The 24,956-nt window shown below is 39.3% G+C and overlaps 2 protein-coding genes across 5 annotated transcripts in view; one reads left to right on the top strand and one right to left on the bottom strand.

Annotated features, from left to right (window-relative positions):
* Positions 1 to 21,788, bottom strand: part of LOC145224700 (uncharacterized) — a 31,493-nt gene extending 9,705 nt beyond the window's left edge. Inside the window, exons 1-2 of the mRNA XM_080091262.1 lie at positions 21,733 to 21,788; positions 3,922 to 4,806 (exon numbers count right to left, since the gene is read on the bottom strand). Of these exons, the coding sequence (XP_079947388.1) occupies positions 3,922 to 4,567 (646 nt within the window). The 5' untranslated portion in view covers positions 4,568 to 4,806; positions 21,733 to 21,788. The remainder of the gene's footprint in view (positions 1 to 3,921; positions 4,807 to 21,732) is intronic.
* LOC145224718 (uncharacterized) overlaps positions 1 to 24,956 on the top strand; it is a 51,146-nt gene that overhangs the window by 10,479 nt on the left and 15,711 nt on the right. For 3 of the 4 annotated variants that reach the window (XM_080091284.1, XM_080091293.1, XM_080091301.1), the window contains exons 2-3: positions 5,405 to 5,519; positions 18,022 to 18,087. The gene's annotated coding sequence lies outside the window, so the exon portion shown is untranslated. The remainder of the gene's footprint in view (positions 1 to 5,404; positions 5,520 to 18,021; positions 18,088 to 24,956) is intronic. The other variant, XM_080091309.1, reaches the window with a different exon arrangement.

Raw genomic sequence — 24,956 nt, forward strand, 5'->3', positions numbered from 1 at the left:
TTGCGTTGGTTTTTCGTTGCTTAAAATATGTTAAGCTTGCTGGTGTTCGGAAAAACTGTCAACGAAATGTGGTTCAAACTCTTTAGTATAGTTCCAGTTGTATCGTTTGTTAAGATTAAACTTCGTCGGTGAAATGCAAAATGACAAACCTTTAACAAACCCAAATAGGTGTTTCGATTTGATACAAGAATTGCAACTACAAAAGCAAGCACAACTGATTAAACCTAAACGCCAAAACTGTAACCTTAAATTTGTTGGATTTAGCCTCTTAAACGCGTATCACCAAAAAATTTTAGCACTTAAAACTGCCTCTTCCCAACCGCGCACTTGAAAACGCAAGTAAAATCCACTAACGAACGACAAACGTTTACACAAACATGCCTGCGCTGCAAACAAACGGGGAATCCCCCATAGGAAGAGATTAAAATCAGCTGGCAGTAGTTTGCGTTCATCCTCGCATGGCTTGGACACGCGCAAGGCTCCCGCAAAGCCATCAGTCAAACCCGGGACCGAAGATCAATCCCTCGGCCGCGTTGGAACGCCAGGCCCGTCTAAACTAAGTCAATTTTCCCACACATCCAGTAGAACACCCACCGAGGAATCGCTCCGCCCCTTCGCCCCAAACAGAGCGAAGATGTTCGCTTTAAAGTGAGGCGTGTGGCGGTCACGTGCTTGTCGACCCTTGGGTTCAAGGGTCAGGGGTCAAGAATATTTTATTTTGTAAGACATGGACTTGAAAAGTAGAATAAATAAAAACAAAAACTGCCAGATAGCCAGTGTGTCAGGAATACATGTGTTTGTGTTGTCTTATGATGCTAATGGTAAAGTAATCATGAGATATAAGTCCAGTAGGCGTTTTATTTAAATTTGTGACAAACTGTATTATTTTCTTACATTTTTATCATTATAGGATTTAAAAAGCAACGCACAATTTTGGCACCAAATATTCCAACTGCGCTTTGTGCACGCTTCCAAATAAATTGGGACTTATAAAATACCTAAAACCACGACATATTTCGAAACTGACGTTTTCCGTTCGAAAATAGCACCGTTTAAGTAGAAGGGACATCGCGGACAAACAAGGGTTAACTTTGGTTCCTTTGCGGGAATTTAGGTCCCAAATTACCGCGGGCAACCTATAATTTAGCGCTGACACACCCGTGGGGCTATTTCAATTGCCCAGAGCTAATCCTCGCAACCAGGGGTGCGACCAATTACGATGTTCGAATCGGTCCCATCGCGTCACCTACGCCCCAAAAACTCGCTAATGTAGATACGTTGATAGGAAGCCAAACCCAAACAAGGAGGTATTATTTGCTGGCAGATAAATTCACAACAAGTTTTCCCATAGCAAGTGAACAACAACTGATTGATCACAACAAAAGGGGACTTTATGGCGTTTTTTTTTCAACTATTTAAATCGCCTTTGGCTGTTTTAGTTATAAGGTAAGCCTTTCTACATTTCACATCTGTGGCATTTTTTTCAAAACAATCATGTCAATAAATGTGCTTTAAATTTTAAAAGTTCTCAACACCGATTTTTTAAGTCAAAGATACTCTGCCGTTACGATTTAAAACAACGTCTTATGGTACTTAACATTTGCAATTAAACAAGAGGAAAAAATATCCCCTCTTTGGCCTATGCCTGTGCCAATGCCCTATACATTGCAGGATAAATCAACATATTATCCCCCTATACCAGTGCCTTGCACCTCAGTGAGTCTTCTGTGACTCAGACAAGCCCCCAAACCGCAAGATTCTCTCGAGACATGATAATCAAGAATGATTGGGTTTAGTGGGTGTCCTGTGAGTGGAAATAAATCCTCAAGAGCAGGAGCAGTGACCTTTACAACGTTTGACTCTCGCGTGACAATTCGAAATCTAGACTTATGTGATTCGGCGCCGAAAATAGTTCCCATTAAGCCCTTCCACTCGGTTTTGACTCGACTTGGGTCGGTTTTGGTGCTTTTCGAGATAAAAACAAACTTACGTGGGAAAGTCAAAAACAAAACGCAATTGTGCTTCTGCTTTTAGCCCCCTAATAGTTGTTAAAACATCAATTTTTACTATTTTTGAAATAAGACCACGCTTTTAGAAGGCCATGACAATGGACTTGAGATTTTAAAGTTCCACCCGGCCGACTAGATCTTGTTTTGTTCACAGCGTGAAAAAACACGAGCAAAAATAGTAAGCATAATTTTTACGACCCGGAGGTACGAAGCCTTTGGCGCATTGGTAAATGAACGCGACACATTTAATGGCTGTGGCGACTCAAACCACTTTGAAATTAAGTTGTCGCAAATTGAATTAACTGTCACATGCGATAGGACTGTCTAATGGCTGAATGGGGTTTATGCTGCAAGCGCTTTACAAAGTCGTGAGGCTAATTTAATTGTTTTGCAATCTATCTGGGGCGACCACTTGTGATTAAGTGACGTGGTGCGAGCTATTGCAAAATAACATCGATGTGACTTGCAATGCCAAACCTATAAATAAAGATTCACTCAAAATAAATGGAACTTATTTAGATAACCAATAAGTTGAAGAAATTTCCCTTAAGTTGCTGCTCATACGCTGGGCTTTAAACCAATCCAAATTGTATTCCAAATGCTCAGAAATTAATTGTGACGGACTAAGCTATAAAGTTAACGTAAGAAGGACTCCTTTATGTTTAAACATTGGCAAACTAACTGATTAACCCACGTTGGTTTAAATTTCCACAAGATGCCACACGCTCATTTCCACAGAGAAAGCTACAGATAAGGGTAACAAAATATGGGGCTAATTCAAGGGGGTAATAGGGGTCAAGAAGGGGGGCTTCTACCAACATGTTTTGGGGTCGGTTATCAGCGACCCAGTAAAAATCATTACCCTACCCCAGTTGGGTTAAAACGGGTCACGGTTCAAAGCAGAGAGAAGCCGCACAAAGCGACAGTGCTCTAAAGGGTCGGTGTTGAATCCTCAACTGTGACCTCTAAGCTATAGCGTTGTTGGCGTAAAGGATTTGCTTCGTGAAAACTTACTTGGGCATTCGAACAATGTGAATGTGTACAAATCGTACATTAAAACTTAACAAATGTTTAATAGTTAAGGGGGTCATTGTGACTTTTTCAGTTTTGTAAGTTTATGGGAAATTTTCTTCAAAGTGCGCAATAAGTTTAGCAAAAAATACCAACATTTAAGTTGTATAAACTGTGTTCTACAGATGTTAATGAATTGGATCAAAGTGTTTCCTTCTAGTCAAACTTCAGAAAATGTAAGGTTCATTTTGGGGCGAACTTTTTTCTAAGAATCAGCAGCCTTTGATCTTAAAGCCGCAAAAAGACTTGACTGGGTTCGGTGCTGCCGTTCGCGTTTAGAAACCTAACTTTCACCCAAATACGGCATCAGCACCGCGCAACACTCGCACGTTGTACAAATAGCAACTCAACTTCAAACGTCAACTACCGAAAAAAGTTCTTTTAATTACGTTTCTGCTCCAGTGATCGCAAACCCCAGGGTCCATGCAGTTTGTGACGTCAGAAAGAGGGGCGATTGACCTCAAACTAATTTTTTCGGCCACCATACTGTTTACGGAGCCGGTGGAAGGCCGTGTTTGGGACCCAGCTGTTGTATAGCTGTCAGTTTCTGAGCTGCGGTATCAATGTGTGTGATTGATCGGTAACATGCCGAACCATAAGACATTTCCCGAATTTGTGTGTTGCAAATAGCGTTAGATATCGTTACAAGTGAAATTTCCGCACAGAACATTTTGTACGCATTTAGAAAAAAAATATTTGATGCACTATCTGGGCAAACGATATTTTCTCGAAGAATGTAATTTATGTCCCAAACGACACTATAACCAAACATGGAAACGTTACGCCTTAAAATACCTCCTACGTTGCTTATTTTGCTACAAGAATTAACATTTTCACTTACTGTTTTGTGTTTGGGTCTTTGAGGAGCGAACCCTTCCATTGGGCAGCATTTCAAGGTAATATCCAGTTTTACTGACGAGACTCCTCAGTCGCACATCTCCGTCACTGGCCAGTCGCTTCTTGCGCGAGAGCAGTCTTTCTGTTAGTGACGTCATATCACGTCGCTGTGACGTCACTTCGTCTTGCGTATTTTTCGCTGCGGGACGACATAGTCGCCGGAGTTGTTCGTACGTCATATCGCCACACGCTCGGGCCGTGCGCTTGATTTGCGCGCGCAAAAGTCTGCCCGCCGGTGATGACGTAGGCGTCGTGACGTCAAGCAGTGACGTCAGGTATCTGAGATGCTGGCAAGACCTGCATCTTTGTGCGGTTGCGTCTTTTTCGTGCTTTGCTGCTGCGAAGTCAGTTCTGGCGCTTCTTAGTCTTTGCACGAGCGCGTTCTGTTGTCGTCGGTCCATCGCCGGACTTCGGTAGGATAGTTCTGCTGCGACTGGCAAACAACAGCCGAGCACAATCAGCGCAATATAAAGCGCGGCAATGATTTCAGTCCTGTGACGTACTAATGACGTCAGGGTCTTGAGTAATCCACGTATGGTCGTCGGTTGCAGAAGCTTCAGCAGTGGGTCGGCTCCGAGGTTTGTGGACATGGTGCTGGAAACTTGGGTGAAGAAGCGAACATAATTACTTTCCAGAGGAATAACTCGGATTTGCACGCGCGTTCGGCCGGGATTCGATGCTCTTATCCCCGCGTAGAAGCGTTCGTCTTTGTCGTAGTCGCGCACAGAAGAAAAGGAATGCGTTTGATTTCGGCGAAGCGCCTCACGCTTTTATCCTGCGTGTATTTTTTCTAATTTTCGATCGTCTGGAGACCGGGCGGGCCTCGAATCTAGCAAGAAAATAAACTGTTGATTCACTCTTATGCAACACATCATGACTGTTTATGTAGGATTTGTTCCTACCACTTTTGTTAACCTCACTTTACTGCTATCTGCTAAAACGTTCTTCTGACAATGTGTAAATTCATACTGAATAGAGGCGGCACTTTGTGGGCTCCTCGCGTGTTTATCCGGGGATAAACGAACCCAACTCAGCGTGGTCTGTCAAAGTGGCAATATTATTTGTCTCGCAAAGTAAGGCTGCTTTTTACAACAGCCTCTTGAAATAATGTTGACACAATGCTAAATATATGTCAGAAACACATTCAGACCATCGAACAACTTTCTAAGCTCTTGTAGCACCCAATTCGCCAAGCAACATTTAGCTATCTTTGCAAATATATGCACCAATTTGGCACAATAGGAACCACTTCATGAATAATTTTAACCTTATACAAATGACCAACGTTACTTACAATTGAACTTATTTTGCGTTTCTCTACAACATTTTTTCACATTTTTGAAAAGTCTGACTTACACATTTTTTGAAAGTAATATTTACATGGTAATATTTTCTCACTCTAACATAGTTTTTTTTTTTTATTACAGAACAAAGCTCGGAACTTAATTTGATCTTTCAGCTGACCTAATTTTACTGCGCATAAAGCAGATGATTGTTCGACTACAGCACCTGTTCTTAGGGAACGGAAAACGCCAAAAGAAGGTTGGTCCTATATAGTGCAAACAATAGAAGATTGTCGAGTAGCTTATAACGGCCGGTACTCACAAATGCCCGACGTTTACCAAACCCGTTTTCTACCTCTAAAGGCAAATGAAAAACTAATTTTAATATTTAAAATTATGTACAGATATAAATTGAAGATTCTGCTCAACTTTAGTTTAATTTATTTTTTACAACATTTTATTGTAAAATGTTGTCAACAACATCAACATTTGTGGTTGCCGAATTAATTTACGCTTACAAACTAAACTGAAAACTTGCAAAATAATGTCGGAACGAAACAGAAGCTTAAAATGTTAAGTTAAGGGAAAACATTTGTAAACATTTCAAATTCTAAATCCTAGAAAGTCATTCACACATTTCCGAGACAAGTAACAAAACATAAACATGATAAACATACTTCTGACAAAAACATATGACCTAAACATAAAAAGTAACAACAATTTGGAATAACTTTGCTGCTCAAATATTTCACATTACTTCACAATATTTAAAAATGCATTGTACTTATATCGTCCCAAATTATCGCTAAACACCTTTGAGTGTTTGTCAGTCTGGAAGCACTTTACAAAATTAATCCTGATTTGACACAAATAAATGAACGCAGTTGCGCAATCCTGTGCTCAGTGTGAGATCCTTAAACTCCAAAATCACTGTTACCGCACCGTGGTGCAAGATTCACTGAGTGCAACTCAACATAGAATCACTGCAAGAGTCTCCAAGACAACTCCTTAGAAAAAAATCTACTTTCCTTTCCACCTTTCTCCTATTTAAGGCTTAGGGAGCGTTCTAGAATGTGAGGTCTTGGGGGGAAGGAATTGATTGATCGATTTATTTTAAAGTGGGGGCCGTCACGTAACAGATTGCCAAGCAAGTTTCAGCCACCTGTGTTTGTCAAATGTCTTTGTCGGCAATACACAAATGAGTTTGGACTTTCACCAACCACTTGCAACGGAAAAATGTTTGGGTTTTGGAAAACTGAGCGTGTTTTTACAAAAAATAATTAAATATATAATCCACTATTAGGGCAAGTGACATACAGCGTTAGCCTGTTTATTTATGCTTATAGAGCTTGTTAGAAAATATATCTATTTTGATATGTTTGTTTACATATTTGTAAGTTTTAAAGAAGCGCCAAGTATACGCAATTGTTTTTTGCGACACATTTACTTTTACTTGACAAATTTGTTTCGTTTTACTAAATCTGACTTAGTAAACATTTAATATTGAGACGAGTCCCAATGAACTTTCAACGCGACCCTGAAAATAGCCGCAAGTGGGCAAGCAATTCCCCGCGCAATATATTTAAAAAACCCGGGGTCTTCAACACCGCCTTCTGCGTTCAACCAAATGACAAGCATGTTGACTCTTGCAATTAAGGCTTGTATCTTCTGGGCTGCTGAAGGTTCTAAACAACAGCAAGGGATTGAGGTGGGTATGCAGGGGCGTACCCTACCACGTATCGCATTTGTCTTTATTTTTATCTTCCCTTCATCTTTCCGCATGGGAAAACATCGAGTAGCCTGCATCGATGCTCCGGCCAACCAGGGCTCCCAGGCCCCGCTTGCACGCATTGCTCTCACGCGAACATTTTTTCTCGAATTCCGCTGATATTTTAGAAAGTACTGTTGCCCTTTCGCAAACAACCAACGCAGCTTGGGGTCTGAGGTTTTTGAGGGTAACGGGGACAAGCCGGCGAGGCCCCCTAACACCCCAGGCTAATCCCTTGCCAAATAATGTCACCTCCCCTCCTGCGCGCTGTGATTTATCACTCTGTGTGAAAAACGCTTGATTTCAAGGCTTTAAGACATGATTAAAATAAACCACGACCCAAACCAATTCGCAACTTTGTAAATTACTTCCAAATTGTTGAACAAGTTCGAGTAAATATGCGATTGCATGCGTAAAAAATCTTGATTTCAAGAGCCCTAAAGTAAACTACAACCAAAACAACTTGCTACTTTTTTGGTAACTCACAAATTCGTTTACTATCCAAGCAGGTACATAAGGCACACGCTGAAAATCAGTTAACAACGAACAAAATTACCATTAGAAAAGGAACAAGTCACAAAAGACTACTTAACAAGCTCTTTATTGGCAGGTTTGTTCTAAGTTCATTTACCCACTAGATATCTCATTTACTTGCAACATTGCAACATTTTTAACGTTGCTGAAACTGCTCATAGCGCCACATTGCCGCTAACTATTCTTGCACATAGATTTCACAACTATTAAACATGGGCAGTGTTACAAGAAACCGGGGTCAACCACCTAAAGTTTGCAATTCACGGGGTCGCAAAAAATTTAAATGCGTTTGTAGTCTGCGAGAGAAGTCTAATAAAAAAATCGTTGGTAAACAGCAGTAAATGTGCGTGGCACGCGAGTTAAAAATAGATCAAAGAAAATTGAAAGTAATAGATTCTATTTGAATAAGCTTTTGGTCACAATTTTGCAAGTAAATTGTCAAGAAAATGTTTTGGTTGTTTCTTTAGATTTTAAGTCAGGTTTTTGTTGCAAAGGGATGACAACAAAGTAAAATATCCCTTCGTTTTTGGAAACGTTTTCACGACAAAGATCCAGCTGAATTCGGTAGCAATAAATTGTGGAAAAAAGTATACAAATAGTACTGGCACGTAATGATTCGTTGAAACATTTTAATGTACGACCAACCACCAAACATATGTCATCATTTCTTTGTGTATTCATTTTTCTCAGGATTGTAGGGCATTTAATTCGTTACTCGTTGAAAATATTGAATAATGTTTAGTTGTTGTTAACATCAGTGACGGGAAATAATTTTCGAACCATTTTTGTTACAGTTGTATTTTAACGTTGTGTGAAGTTAAGTTATTGCTGGCATTTGACAGTGAGTGGGTTTAAATTGATTGTTTAAACAAGGTACAGTAGTTAATAAAGACTCCAGTCAAGTCAAGGATTAATTTAAAAGAATTGCCCATCTCGAATTTAATCTTACTTAGGACTTTAAATCCAAACGAATCTTATGTTTAAACCGCAACTTCAGTCAATCTTTTTTCTGGTTCAGCTCAGGAGTGACAGTCGAGTCGAGACAGAGTTACGTAATATCGACCCGCAAGTCGATTTCTTAAAACTGTGCATTATAGTTGCAGAGTATCTGTGGTTTGTTTGATTATCTGCAAAGTAGCGAAGCTGGCTTCCGTAAACTGTGCAAGTCTTAATTGGTTTCAAGTGTTCTGCCAATATACCTAAGCTTCACATCAACCCGACCGATAACGCTTTGATGCAAGACCTCTCAGATAATACGGATGCGGCCAGAACCTTGAATTAAAGGAAAACCGTTGAGGATTTTTTGGGGCACTTCATATGTCAAGGGCGTCTTTTTGACGTTATTGGTAAGTGTCAAATGCTATTCTTTTTCTTTCAAACTAAATCTAGGGTACACATTCGAAGTTGCAAACCAAGAATTTCTGCCTTTTCTACTAGCTGGACCTGAGAATGGTGTAAAGCAGTGGTTCTCAAACTCGGTTTTCGGGGCTGCATGCGGTTCCCAACTACTTATTTTGCGGCTCGGATCAGACCTCAGAAAACCACCAAACATTGCTTTTTTAGCTTTCAAAGTCATCTTCTTTAGTGATTTTCTCAAGGTTTCGATTTTTTGCGGCTCCCTACACACTTAAAAAATACCATTTGGCCCCGACAATAAAAAGTTTGAGAACCACTGGTGTAAGTATTGCAAAATCAATAAGCCGTATTAGATGGGTATACACGAACATGAAAAAATCAATATTGGAGATAAACAAACGTCTGTTGTAATTGTACAGCCGTTACTAAGCAGAATAAGCACTGTATTTATCAAATACCATTTACACTGAAACACTTGGTGGTGGGTTCCAAAATAAGAACTTTTCAAATATCTTTCTATCCATCATTTCTTCATTGCCTGTCTTTATCACTAAATTGAACTTGCACTTGACTAGCACATAATAAACTCAACCAAATAGTGCATGTAATTGTCCACTGAACTTGCGTAACAATATATACACAACACCTTTCCTTTAACAAATTGGAGGTTACGACCCGCATCAAGGAAAGGCCAATATTTAATCAAGATGTGATAAAAACTTGCTTCCGTTCGTCGAATACGTCACTGTGACGTAGACGGAAGCCGGTTAAACGAGCTAATTGATCGACAAAGGTTAACGCTACGATAAAAACCCGCTTGTGGTGTATATTAGCTTCCATTCATAAAAATTGCTTCGCTCCGAAACCTCAAGATAAATCTAAAGCAAAGAGAACTGCTTTCCCAGGGCAAACACGGCCGCGTGCTCTCAGCATGAAAATGAATGTTACCGGCTCTTTATCAAGCTACTACATGATCAAACACCGCATTGTTACGTCATAAGCTCTGTTAAGACGTAATAGACGCAAGACAATCGTTTTCGCGGTTTGTTTCCGCATTTGGACAAATAATAGCGTGTTTATTGCGGCAGTAAATTTCAGGTTGCGGTTTTCCGGTGAGTGAAGCTGATGCTATTTGCTTTCGATTGAATCAAAATTGATGTTGATTTTTGCGATGTCTCTTTGAACCGGGATTTGTACTGTGGAAACGACTCGTTTTTCACGTTTATGTTGTTAATCAAACCTGATTGCTTGTACAATTGATTGACCCTTAACGTCTAAATTGCGTTATGACGTTGTTATACGTCAACATATTATTGTCGTTTATAGAATGCTTTGTTGAATAACAAAGGCCTGATCTTTGCATTGGAACGACGTTTTTGTGACGACAAACCTTGCGTAGATTGATAAATTAAGTAATTTGTAAAAAAACACAGTTTGTTTCATTTTCCGGGGTTGGTATCATAAACTTCGTCACGTTTGTCGTTAACGAAAACTTTCGAAAGGCTTGATGCACTGCACTATTGAGAAAATACCTGCAAGTTTTACTATCTTTGGTTTCACGTCATATTCCGTTAAATAATTATAAACTTGCGTAAGCGTTGACATGGTAACCCCCTTTAAAGGTTGTTTCATCACAAGGCGCTGCTTTTACTCATAATAATATGTCCATGGCAACAACGAAATTCGAAGAAACATTCGCATAACAATCGCATGTGACCTTCGGTGACCTCTAACAACACACTGAGCAATATCAAGTTACACTTCGCCACGCCGACGTGAACCACAAAAAATACGTCATCTCAATCGAAAACATCAAAACAGCAGTAAAATCTATGAGGTCATACGTTGGAGCTGAGATGTTTATTTGCCGGCGAGTCGAGTTGCCAACTCAACTAACACTTCTTTTTGATGAACAAACAGATAACAGGGTTGTTGATTACACAATGCCCGTCCGGTTTGGTGACAAGCCAATCTGATATGTTCTGAGGCTTTGGCAACCGTACATACTGAATGAGAATGGACAATCGTCTTTGTGAAGTTGGTTTAAGATTAGGAGATCCCGGTTTTCACAGGTGTCAATATTTGTGGTTTTCTAACAACAAAATATTAATCTGTAACTGCGAAGTTTACTATCCGCCTGTTTGTGTTGCGTTGTGATACGATTCCCATGGATTTTTGGCTATGTAAGACCTGATTTAAATACGTCATGTGGCTATAAATGGTGCAGTGTTCTATTACGTGATTCATGAAAATGCTATTTAATTTTACAATTATTGTGATAAAAGCCGTATTTGTCAAAAGTTTTTGTTGATCTAATTTGGAGCCAACTTAGAGTTGCGGACCAGGAGAGTTTTTCGGTTCGGGTTCGGACTTACGCCTGAATCTACCGTTTTTTTTCGGACCGGACTTTATAGACTCCTTATGTACTGTACTTCTGGTACAACTTTTGGATATAATTCAGACTTGGTTTAGTAAACATTCAGGCCAGGATTTAAGCTAATACTTTCGATCTCGCTTACAATATGATCAACGTCTACTATAGATAAACAACTTAAGAACGATGATCCAAACTGTGGTTCCCAAGCAGTTGCTTGGCCATTGTGAGCCAGTTTCATTTGTGCTGTATGCCCAGTTGTGGCATCGCACGGACTAGTTGATGCATGGGGTTGTACCCTGTTGCTCCCAACAAACTGGAGTGCCGTTGGATGGCTACACTAGCCAATACGGCCGATCTCTCGTCACCAGCTGCACTGATGAGACCTTATAGGTCGAAACAGTGTGAAGAACGATGATATTAACAAGATTGAATATGAAATCCTTTAGCTTGAGATACATTTTTGAAATCGCCTTAATATACTTCTTATTATTCGTTATCCAAAACGCAAAAAGTTAAAAACTGCTGCAATGCTTTGAAAAAACTTTGTAGCCAACACAGAAAACCAGATCCTATATTTTCTTTCGCATTTAATATTCAAACATCTACCCATAGTTTTAATTGCAACTTAACAAAATTAAAAAATCGCTGAAACTTTTTTACGCTTCTTTTCTGTAATCACGTTTGGCAGTTTAGCGCAACTCGCACAAAGTATCCCACACATTATAAACCAGCTATTCTACTGTAGCCAAAATCAATAACTTTTGAACCCTGACAACTTCAGGTCAAGCCTATCACAAGCCCACTACAAACTTTGAGCATTAGGCTAAAAAAATGTCCAAGGGTGTACATTTTCGTAAATCCTGTTAATCCAATTTTAAACGCTTATCTTTCCTTACACGAGTGTTTTTTCCAGCGAGTCCACAAACACAAATGAGTCCGTCCACATCTTACATACAAACAGTCTTATTCATTTGGTGTTATTTACGCTGATGAAGACGACCTGTATAGGACGTCGAAACGTCGGAATAAAAGTACATCTGCCAGAAGTGCTCTATAAATTTGATACAAACAGATTTCTGACTTAACACTGTTTAGTTGAAATAAACGACACCATAAGTAAGGTGCTCTGGCAAAAATAGTCCAAAACCGAAAAAGAAAAACTGCTCTAGGCTAACGAGAGAATATTCTGATAGCCCTAAACCTGCTAAAGAGAATTCTGCATGAAAACTTAGATTTTTCACTGATGCAATCTTGCATTAATCGCAAACTTTTAAACAATAAAAAGAACGAAACTTTGCAATGGTTGACTACGTAAATCTTACTCCTTGACCAGCTTCGGCTGTGAAGAAGTCTTCCTAGCCGCTAGCGAACCTTTGTACCCATAAGATCGACTTTACACATGCGTCGAGGTTATTTCACCCTGTCCTTTAGCAACGTGCGTCACTGCGCTTCGAAGGAAATTAGATTTAAAATCCACGTTATGTGTTTTCAGTGTCGGTCGGTTGCAGCGCCGTTGCTATGGCTGCCTCCCAACGGGATCTGATGCATTGGTGGCCAAGAATAGAGAGATTAACAGCACGATTCGCGCTAACCTCATGTATCGCGTGTTGTGTCCTGAGGGACAAACTCGATCGGAGACGTTTGAAAAGCTCTTCATGCGCTGTCCAGCTATTAAGACCACTAAACCAGGTTTCGATGTACCGAAAAATTGGTCCAAAGTCCAAACGACCTACATTCGTGGCTGCTGCAATTTTGATTTCTGGTTTTCTGAGGCAAAATTGACTAGTTTTAATCCACGTACGAATAACTTCACCATTTTCGTCTTCTCATGGTATTGTAATCAACATGCATGGATAAAAAGGAGAAAATGCACACTATCAATTAATGAACTACAATCCGGGAAAGATCTTTTTACTAACCAACCAACTAAACAAACATCCTACATCCCTAAACTTGCAGCAATGGCTTTCAGTAAAGCAGAACCAAACACATAAATATTAACAAGTAGGTCAAATATGAAAGGTGTCAATCTCAAACTCTCATGCCTAACTTGGTTATATTGACTCACATCCACTTCAACTCCCATAAACTCACAAGCACCCAATCCATCCCTGTTCAACTGTACCCGAACACTTGTGAGAATAACCCGTCAATTGAGTGTCGCGATTGTGGCTTCATATGGCAATGACCAAGGCCGAGGTTGGCGCATCACACCACAGGAATGTAGGGACGCTGCCAGATTATTACGTAACAGACGCATCGAGATGTGGTTTTTGTTTGTTTTAACCAATATCCTGTCGGTATATGGGGTTCACCTCTGATTAACTGTTAAGGCCATGGTGCCGCGACCAATACATTCAGGAATAGATTGGCATGTGTTGATCTGTTCTGCTTCTGACTGGATGTTACTATACCATCATTTATGTAAAGAAACTCTTGATTAGTAACATGTTACGATTGTTCGAAGTAACAATCTCCGCACAGTCTTGCAGCTATTATGTCGCAAAAATATTGATTAACCAGACAAAACAAACCCAAATTCAGCGTTCGCCCACAAACTTTTTAAACAGTGATTCGTACATGCGTATCCTACTTCAGTTACAATATCAACATTGCAAATTTGTGCAAAGAAATTTGTTCGCAGTGACAATTATTACCTCCACAATTTTTAATGGAAACATAGTGATTAATCCAGACCAACAGGTGTCCTTAAAAACCTCTCACCAAAACTCATGAATGTTTTTTTTTTGTTTTTAACCTGATAAACTTATATTTTGAAGTCACCCGGTTCGATTCATAGCAATTTTGTGAAATGATGCCATTTTGATCAAAATTAAATTGCTTTTTTAGTTAGTTGGTTTGGCAAGGGAAGTCATTGCAACAAGATGAATGACAAATTTGGCCATCAAACCCAATATTTCTACCATTTTAAATCAGTGTGCATAATTTTTTTAAGACTTTGTATTGCGAAAACCGAAGTCATGAACGTATATGGTGGCGTACAACGTGTGCGAAGGCAAAACTCTTAACTATTTTCAATTTTAGTTTACCGAAATACCTGTTTCTACAAATTAGCTGATTAGAACTGACTGTAATTGCAAGGAACCAATTGACTCATGAAAACACACCCACAGTGGTCAGTGCAGAAGCAAAAACTGAAAAACGGATTAGCGGTCTAAGGCGACTTAAAAGTTTACCAATCGAAATGTGTAGACCAATGCGTCAGAAAATGCAGCTTGATTTCTGAGCTGAACGTTGTTGTGAACCTCTTTCACATATGAGTCATGAAGCCACCCAAGTGCTCAGGAGTTTGAGAATCTCACGAGAGGAGTCAAGCCATACTAATGTGGTTTGGGAATTGTGTTTTGAACACCCAACACCTAAAATTATTTCTTCTTAACAGATAACGAAAAAGCAGGAGTTTAATGTGTAGCAACAGTTAAAAATCACAACTCTAAAAACCGAAGCTATTTATGTTTGACAGAGTTTTTCTACTTGGTAAATTTCAACATAAAAATGTCTTTTATGTATGTATGAGGAAGTATTTCCCCATTATGGAAATATCTCTGTTTTGATTAAACATAAAAATAAGTATTCATCAAGCAACCGTTTGTCAAAACTGTCGTCTTCTATGATTCCATGAATCAGCAAATTTACTTAGAACTATGAACCTTGTTGTGTTTTTCAATATTTTGTTACGTGCTGCGTCATCGTCTTGTGATGGCTGTCCTCCCTAGCAACGACACCTGGCCTCCCTAGCAACAACACCTGTTCGTTTCATTCCACCCACACCTCCTCGGACAATTATTTTTGGGCGTGGATAAGCGGGGGTGCTAAATTCGCACGCTAAAGCAGCTTTAACCGGCGGAAAACAAATATTTCTTGCCCAGTTAGCGATCCCGTTGACTGACTGCAAGCTAGCGTGCCAAGTGAAAGGGCTGGTCACACCTTGACATCACAAACGGGTCGCCTATGATGTCACAAAACGATGACGGAAGACATTCGGACGTGCTAATTGGCCGCGAAGTTGGCAACATGGCGCAAGACCCGGTGCTGAGCTCTACAATGTCAGGCAAATATCGGTTAATAGTCACCAGTTTGCCTATAGATTTAGCCGACTATGATAGATCACCGGGCCGTCAGTTTAAATCAATGGCTTAATCGCGTGATCCAACCTTTCCCGATCCACCGGCTTAGCTGCGGGTAAACACTTCGCGTCTGCTCGGCCACAACACAAGTAACGCTTTCCAGAGAGACGGTTGCTGCTTGAGCAGGCGGTTGCCACAACCCAAACTCAACCTTGCCACGAACTCTACGCAAAAACCTGGGTTTTGTTTGACCCTTGTGTTGTTATGGCGACTTGTATGGCCCAGTTTAGTATTACTTCAAGAGAAAACATGAGCGCGTAAGATGTTTTGGATCTAAGTACTTGGTCAATACGTCTTTAAACTCTGATTTGGCGAGTAAGGCGAGTGAAATTCCTTTTTAAGCTTCGATTTGACGAGTAACGACCAGACCCTAATATAAACTTAGGTTAGATAAACTCGACGATTACTTTAATTTTTCACCTTGTTTTGCCGAAAGCGCAATTATGGGTTTCCAAAACGAAACATTCAGTCTATTTTAGACCAGATTTTCTTTTCAGTTGGGATGTTTTCTAAAATTGTCAAACCTTTCTATCAAATGAAATTACCATAGAGCTAAAATAAACATAAAAGGCAAGTCTTCCTTGAAATCTCAAACAAGCCAAAAATTCAAACATCACAAACACCTTAACCCTTAGACAGAAAAGAACCAAATTAGATAAGAAAAGAACCAAATTGGTTAACCAGCACTGCGAGCAACCTATTTCAAACATTTTTTTATCTGGGTTCAAAGCAATTCAAAATACCAAGCACACGAAATTAAAAACATAAAAAGGTTAGTATATATTTATATGTATATATATCACCTCATCGTTACACCCTAATCTCAAACAACCAAAAAAGTTAAAAATCACACGTAAGCCTCGTTAAGAGAACTCACTAATCAGCAACAGGCGTCAAAATCCACTTAAGATCTCACACAGTAACAGCAAAGGACCGCGTTAAAAGCCTGACGACTCGGGGCTGCCCATGTAGGCCGCAATGTTGATTCGACAAATAACTATTAATCCTCTGTACGTGATAAACATAGTGATCGAATCTAGGACTGTTTCCGCGTCCATTGTCGTTCCCTGCTTGGTCAGGCTTCACTTTATTGTTCGTGGACAGCAGTGCCCATGTTAGAGGCTTAGTTCTATATTTTTGGGTTGCTTTCAAAAAAAGCCTCGGATTTGCGAGATCAGCCGGCCAGACGCCACCAGTGGTTTCTATATTCTGACCTTTCCGTCCGATTCAAAGCCACAAGTGGTTTGTAGTGCAAGGGCGTCTGTCGTTTACATAGCGACCAAGACATCTAACAAGCCGACATGGTGTTTTACCATCCCCTGTTCTGAAGTTATTATTGTAAACAGCCTTTACTTGTGGGATTAACTATAAAAAGCATTTCACTTACAACTCTAAATGCAAAACGATTGCGGCCAAAAATATCCTCATGATAATAAACCTTCACAAATAAATATGTAGCGGTATTTTGGCAAAGAATGTGGCCATTGTATGCAAGCTACCAGGCGGTTTTGATTTTGATCAAGTTATTTCAAGTTCGTACCTGGCGTTTCTATATAATTTTATGATGTGCTTTGACAAAACAAAATTAGCTTTTAGTGCGCGCAACAGTATCAATATTGAAAAAACAAAGCGGTCAAAAATCCATCATCAACTGCTCATGATTTGCTTGTTATTGCTTCAGCTGCTATACATTAATGCCCAAACCAACCCCTAACAAGATTGCTACCAAAAGTATGAAATAACAAACAAATTGATGTGCAAGCCCCTTTTGTGAAGGTTTCATCTCTCTGTCCTGACAAGTTTATGAGTTTTGAGTGTTTATGACGGGTGTTGGTTTGAAAAATGCCACAAAACAACCCTGAAATTCTTTCTAATAGAGAAAGATCGAAAGCCATAATCAGACTTGGTGATTGTATTGCACCTAATGATAAAAAAACATCATCGTTTTGCCCTCGTTTTATTCGCTTACAATGGGTGACCTTTTGACCTTTACTAAGTGGAGGTCGCAAGCTGAAAGGTTAGAGACCTCTGTGGTTCTTTCATGATCGCCGGTGGTTAGTGCTTGCACATGCAACCGATGCTAAACAATCGTCGCTAAGCAGCTGAACATACAATCGACTCTCTCTCTTGTTGTTTTGCGGCCGTGTTGAAACGACAAAAGTGCTTCGACAGTTCTGCAATGACCAACGCAAACATTGCTGCTTGTTTTCGACACTCTGCTGAGAGCAACTAAAGATTCCACGGCATTGCAATGCACTAACGTACACAACAAGTGTATGGACTAGATATGTATGTTTTTGTATGTGCTGTCATTAGTAACATACACGCACATATATTAACTTTTGATGCTGGCTGTCAAACATGATATTACCATGTTCATTTTTGTGTGGGCTTTCATTGACACACCCGCACATAGGCTGTTTAACCTGTGCTGTTAGCAGCCAAAATTATCATTACCATTCCGCGTACGGCTTCAAGAGTACATTTGTTGGCTGTGAGTCCAAACGTTTTTAAATAAAAAATCAAAATTTTTTGAATAAAAGTTTTTTTGCCACAACTTTGTTTTTAAATTTTGTAGGTAAATTTAGAATAACCTCAACGCGCTGTTAAGGAGACCACACCGGCGATTGGAAATGGATACTAAGTAAGTCGTACCATAGGCGCCGACATTAAATTTTTTCCGGGTATGCCGTATTATATGACGTCATATAATGCCAAATATTTTTTCTGCGGATGCATATTGTAAGAATGCATTAAAGTTGTAGTATGTAAGCTTTACACAACGTAATTCCACCGCCAGGCCCTTTTGCTACTGTTGCAATTTAACGACCCATTTGCCGAAATTACGGGGAGGCAAAACCATAAAGATAGAAAAGATTTAGTTCGACTGTCACCTAACATAGCAAATCACACTTTGCCGTACGTCACAAATTACTTTAATGTTTGACATTTATCTTCTCTGAAATAACTATTACAAAAATGCTTAGTTTTCACGCAACAAAGCGCACACACTTCTGGCCTTGCAATCACAATATTCGTTTTGTACGTTTTAACGTCGCTTGTTTCGTTTACAACGTGTCGCAAATTTAACGCAGTGAGTTGTGACGCATTATTAATCTTAAAGTACTTTGTTTCAACGAAGTTCTGACCTGCCTGAAATTTTCGAAAAGCAACCACGTTAATTTGTGTAAGTACCAACCTTACGTTTGTGACGTAACATTAGGTGTTATTTGTTTGTTTTTTCGGTTGAAACTAGCCAGTCGCTGTTCTTGTGGTGGAGGGTGGACTGTATTTTTATAATGTAGTTCACAAACGGTAAACTTTTTTATCACGGGGTTTTTGACGTATATCCGGGGCAGCGGCGTTTCTACTGTAAGTCACCGTCAATACCTTTGTTGTGATATTTACCACTCTTTAATGTTTAAATTCCAATGCTTCTCGAATACGTTTCACAACTGTAATAAATGCGAACAATTTAATGGTTGTGAGACAATAACCTCGATTGAAATCAATTACGTATGTTGCGTCTTAGGTCGAAACAATTTTACAAAGCAACAACGCATAAGTGACGTTGGTCCGATTTTCGGGTATGCGGCATACCCGAGTTTTTCGTCCGGGTATGCGTGGCATACCCGGCATACCCGTGTTCGGCGCCTATGAGTCGTACAACGCACATCGCGCAATACCAACAGTTATGTTATAGGTATTTCGCTTTTTACCTAATATTTAGTTTTGAGATATAAATTGTTTATGGATCACTTCATTTTCGGGCGTGTCGTTATTCGTAATCCAGTTGCTGCAACATTTCAATATTTTCACACAAGAAACTCTCGAAGGCCTTTTGCCGCCAGTTACTTTCCCTGTGGTTTCAAACCTATAATTTAAATAACAGGAAAAAACGTCACGCCGAAAACGCCTAAAATTGACCACAAACAACCAAACAAAACACCTGGAAACTGACGCCAAAGCACATATTTTCAAACGCACCCTTCAATGCTTTCATCCGTTCAGTCAGTTAGTCACAGAAGCTTACATCACTAACGCCCATTTGATTGGACCCCATTACGCCACCCTGAGTCCCACACCCCAAACGCCTCCGCAGCATATCCTGAGGCATTACATCAAGCGCAGTTTAATGTTGTTTGTACAACACCCAGTGGTTTATATCAGGCGAAAGTGAAATATAAGAGTTCCATCTTCAGTGTAATGTGAAGCGTAAAAGTCAGGTCGGCACGTATTTCCTCTACGCAGGTTTAATGACATCCCCGACCCACCTGATGTTGCATGTTTTTAGCTTCTGGTTTTGAAATAGCTGAAGTTAAGGAGGATGGGCGACCTGGCGTGTTTAGAAAGCGTGTTTCCTATCAGTTACAAAGCGTTTTGTAAAAAGACTTTTCCACTACACTGAGTAAAATACATTTTCTAACCGTTTGTCTTTGCTTTTTACTCGTCAAAAGCATTTACGAATTAAAGCAAACTAGTTGCAACAATGCAACCGAAATACACACCAAACAAAGCATTGATCTACACCAGGGGTGGGCAAACTTTTCAGTGCAAGGGCCGCATTCAAAAGTTTATAATCTTACCGGGCCGCATAGTATTTCACCAACGACCGCCAATTGCTTGCTTGTTGTTTTGTTTTAAAACAACTGATGCAAAGAATAAGGTTTGTATCATATATATACCATTTAAAGTCGCCTAATATGCTCTGATTAACAATTTCTAACTTGTGCATAAATTTAGCTGAACGGAGCTAACTGTTTATGACGTCATAAACTGTATTGTGACGATTCCAGTGCCTGTTTTTTCGCATTGTTTGCACATAATAAGCGGACAAAAAGCCTGGCACATATGGTTACTAGACTGCTAATCTTTTTTCCAGTCCCACGAAATCTGTTTTAGCAGTTTAAAAATCAAAATATTTAGCAAAATAGATTGCGGCCGCAGGTTGTGCACCCCTGCGCAAAATTATTACATAGTATATTTTCAGCTTTATGCAAATACGTTTGTTCATGACTGCACAAACATTGGTTGAAACGCTACAATTGTAATTGTTTCAAAAAAACAAGCGTTTGTTGCAACAAAGGCTGAACCACGTATTTTGTTAATAAAGTCCGAGTGCCAACATTAAACAAAAAGTACTGCAACGACCTAACCATGATCCAAAGTGACCAAAGTTTGGGCGTCAACAGTGCAAAGTTGGCTGTTGAAAACGTGAATCGCTTTTACTTATATCGAACGAAGAAATTGTGTCAAGTGACGATTTGCATAATAACGTGGCAGAAACAACAGGCTAAAGCACGTGAAAAGTATCTGTGTTTAGTTCCAAAGTATCGAACGGGTACAGATACTGCATGTGGCATTGGTATCGGCAAGTGGCACCCCCGGTATTTTTAAAACTCTGCGCCTGTGCTCATAGTACTATTCAGCGTTGCTCGGAAACATTTGGCGGGCCGCATAAACTCCTTTGGCGGGCCGCATGCGGCCCGCGGGCCGTAGTTTGCCCACCCCTGATCTACACAAACCAAGGTACAGATCAAAAACAAATTCGACAAAAGTCACATAATGTGAATGTGTCTAATTTTGCAATTGCTTTGCTACAACATTAACACTTGTTAAGATCTCCTTTTTATGTACCTATATAGTAAATCCACGGCAACCTAACAACCACACAGTGATTTACACACAGTTCGATCCTAATTCATGCCCTTATTGGCCTTGTGCACAGTCCTGGATTAACCATTAGGCAAAGTAGGCACGTGCCCACAGGCCAGTCTAAAATCCAGACCATTCTAAATGATTTGGCAACACTGATAATTCTATTTTTTTAGTTGGCAACCCTGATTTTCGGGCCACTTATAAAATGTGCCTACAGGCCAGTAGACCCTTAATCCGGCGCTGCTTGTGCTCCCACTTAAGCCGCAAACTCCACAACTGAGCTTTACTTAAGCTCTGGCCTTCAGAGAGACATCAGTGTTTGTGCAAAATGTTTACGTTTACAATCAAAAGCGCCGACGATGTTCGACCAGGCGTTCTTTCCACCCTATGCGCCGTAATATCCCCGATGTTCGGTATTATTATTGTGGGCACTGTAAGTCTGGTTTAATATACTCTGTATAAAGTTTAGTTCCTTCTCCTTAGAGAGGTTATGTGCTGTTTTTGTTGTTGTTGTAGTGTGGGCTTTAGTTTGGATTTTAAAAATAGTTGTAGATTATGACCCTAAGATCAGTTTGTTGTTTAAACTTTTATCAAATGCTGATGAAAATATTATGTACAAGATTTTTTATACCTTTTTTAATGTAGTTTTTTCTTTTCTGTTCGATAAATCCTTTGGAAACACGCCGACAAACCGAATAGCCAAAGGCAATTGAAGTTTCATCAAAAGTCAAAATTATAAAATTATTTCAACATCAAATCAAACGGTGCAAACCTATGCAAAACTAAACAATCAGAATTATTGTGAACCAATCCCAAGTTGTTTTTCGCGTTATGACATTCATTGGATGCACAGTCTTCCGATATAAAATACGATTATGAAATAAAGGGTCAACGTAAACGTAATTTAAAACAATGACCAAATAAGGACACAAGCAACCCTAAATATTTTAAACTTTTTGCAAAACATAAAGGCAATGTCAAATCCGCTGATTCTGTTTCGACTCTTAGCGTTGAAACCACTGTAAAAGTCAGCGGGGCGAAAGAAAGTAGTTTGTTGAGACACAAAGATAATTTGCGTGTGCCAGGCCCGGGAGCAGACGAAACGATCACCGCACAAGCACGAAATCTGCTTCGACCTATTTTGTTGCATGTTGCTGGCCTATCCTCTTACTTAGCCTGCATCGTTCTCAGTTAATTTAGACAGATCACCCAAAGTTACAAGTTTCACACGGTCCCAGAGGTTTGCCCTTCAACGAGAGATGGGACTGAATGCTTTTGGACCCACAGTGCAGTCTTCGGGTCTTGTGATTTAAAACCTCCCTATATGGTACTCTTAACCTTGCGGTAAAGTTGATTTGGTGCTGTCTCACAACCGATATTAAAATACTACTTGATGATGCAAAAATTTTCTGAAGTTATTTTTTGCAAATTTCGTTTTGAAGTTATTTTTTACAAAGATGTCGTTGCTTAACAAAAAATCTAATGTATACCCTGATAGTCATCAAATTTTTGGTCTACAACCCAAATTGTAAAAGACAACTCCCTTGCCAATAAGTACAAGTTTTAATGCATTTATGCCACTTATTTATATGAACTGACTGTCAACCACGCATGCGTTGTATACAGTTAATTGATTCGAAGCATGTCGTTTAATCGGACCTTACAGATTTAAAGCAGACGTTTTGCTTTCCGAAAGTTTTGTTTTATCACTAAACCAACCGAGATAAATAAAGACCCAGCCTTAAACCATTGTTATTCTAAATTGTTCGACAAAACTCTGGCGTAATGTTGGGTGATATTTAATAAAAGAAAAAAAAAACTGCAGTTGTGGGGCATTGGTTTTACGTAAGTAATTACACACAAAAGTTATCCAATGCTTTCTGTAGAAAGTATAAACTTTTTACCCTTTCCATACTGTTTTTGTCATCTGCACTAAACGCTTTCCTCTCTTCAAGACATAAAACTCTTCAAAAAGGATACCTCAAAAAGCGCAGCACATACTTTGTCTTCGCAACATACAGAAACTATAGGCCAGCATAAGACCGAGCCATGTGGAAGTTATATTTTCCTCAGCGTTTTATAGCGAGCAAGCAATTAATCTAAGCGATAAATCTGTTTAGGATGGAAAGTTGGGCTTTTAGTCAAACCGCCAAAACTTTTAATAATTCATCTGTAATACCCAATTACGTAATTATGCTGTAACATGAAAAACAAATCGATGTGCCTACTAAGAACACCTCTTGAGCTAAAAAATAGTTTTCTGTATAAACAACTTTAACGGCCACATATATGCCCCTCCCTGTTACGAACACTTCTTATTTGAGCACAAAATTATTATTTTTTCTGCACAATTAACTTCCTGTGATCGAAACGCTAATAAATTTATACAATGTCATACAAGTCAACAGCAAAAACTTTCTTAATCTCTTCACTCAACACTCTCTGTTTTCTATCTGCTTGTAACTATCGTAACGAATACTTTTATCCATTTAACTTTGGCCTTAATGGAAGTTCTATTTTTTCAGACAGCCAATAGGCGCTGGAACATTCAATTAAATTATATGGAGTAATCGCGTGATTCCTAATCCGTAATCGTTTACACGCTTTCTATCACAATCGGTTAAATTATTTTTTCAGTTTTTTGTTTTGTCAAAACAAGGTTGAAATAATTGACCCCATACTTCAAATTATGCCCGTCTCTCATTTTACTCTTTAGAATAATCATCATACTAAAACAACAATCATCATACTTAAACAACAATCATCATACTTAAACAACAATCATCATACTTAAACAACGCGTTGCTAAATTTATTGCCAATAATTAAACAAATTTAGGAATCTTTTCCACTATATTGCAATGCCCTTGGTCCTTTACACAAAACTATTCGAAAAACATCCAATTTTTTCGTTACCCATTAATTTAATGGTTACCAAGCTGGGGGCGCGTACCCTCGTGGTCTGTGAAACTGTTTCAGGGGTCAGTAAAGGCAAGAATCCAAAGGGAGCATAAGATTAACTTTTCGCAGGGGTCTGTGACCCCATTAATTGCAGAAAAGATGTCCGGTAAAGTTTAGGAACGTACTGCTTTATACTGTAACCATCATAACATAAGTGAAATAATGCAAAACGAACGTGACTTTAAGACAACTTGGCCTTGTTTAGTAAACTTGCTGCGTCATTGACCGTAAGATGGCGGTTGGAAATTTTGTATCGACGTCATTATTGATTAGCGGACGTCATTGTTTTTGTACTCGCTCTTGTTTTTGCAGGTTTTCCTAAATTAGGCCGGAGTTTTCGCGAAAGCAACGTAAAACTTGTGGTTTCGGCTAAAATTCCAGCTTAAGCATGGTTCATTACAAGAATTCTTGATTGAAGTTGTCAATCAAAAACATGTTTTGGCACATTTGTTGACAAGAGTTTTTCAGCAAAAATTGTCTTTATTATTTCTATGAAGTGATTAGGACGAAAAGAATAATTGCAGATGTCAAAAGTATTCGAAAGTTAGTCGGAGAAAATGCTCTTAGTAACACGACATGGACCCCATGTAAGTGAAGTTGTTTTTGTGTTCTACACACATAAAAAGTTGGAAAATGCAAAGTACACTATAATGTTTAATTAGATCACTCTGTGTGGCCTTGATAACGTATTCTTCTTATTGCCATGGTTAACTGAAGCTTTCAATACACTTGAATCAGTCTATGTTTTTCGTTTGCAATGTAACAAAAATGTATTGTATTTGAGTACACGTTAGTTCAGGACGACTTCTGTACGAGCACAGTTTTAACTTCTATTTGTCGTCACTTGTTTATCTTCTATTACAACTTTCGTTTTGTGCAAACGATTTTTCAAGTG

The sequence above is a fragment of the Phallusia mammillata genome, chromosome 1 (assembly GCF_965637545.1).
Source record: "Phallusia mammillata chromosome 1, kaPhaMamm4.hap1.1, whole genome shotgun sequence".
Lineage (NCBI taxonomy): Eukaryota > Metazoa > Chordata > Ascidiacea > Phlebobranchia > Ascidiidae > Phallusia > Phallusia mammillata.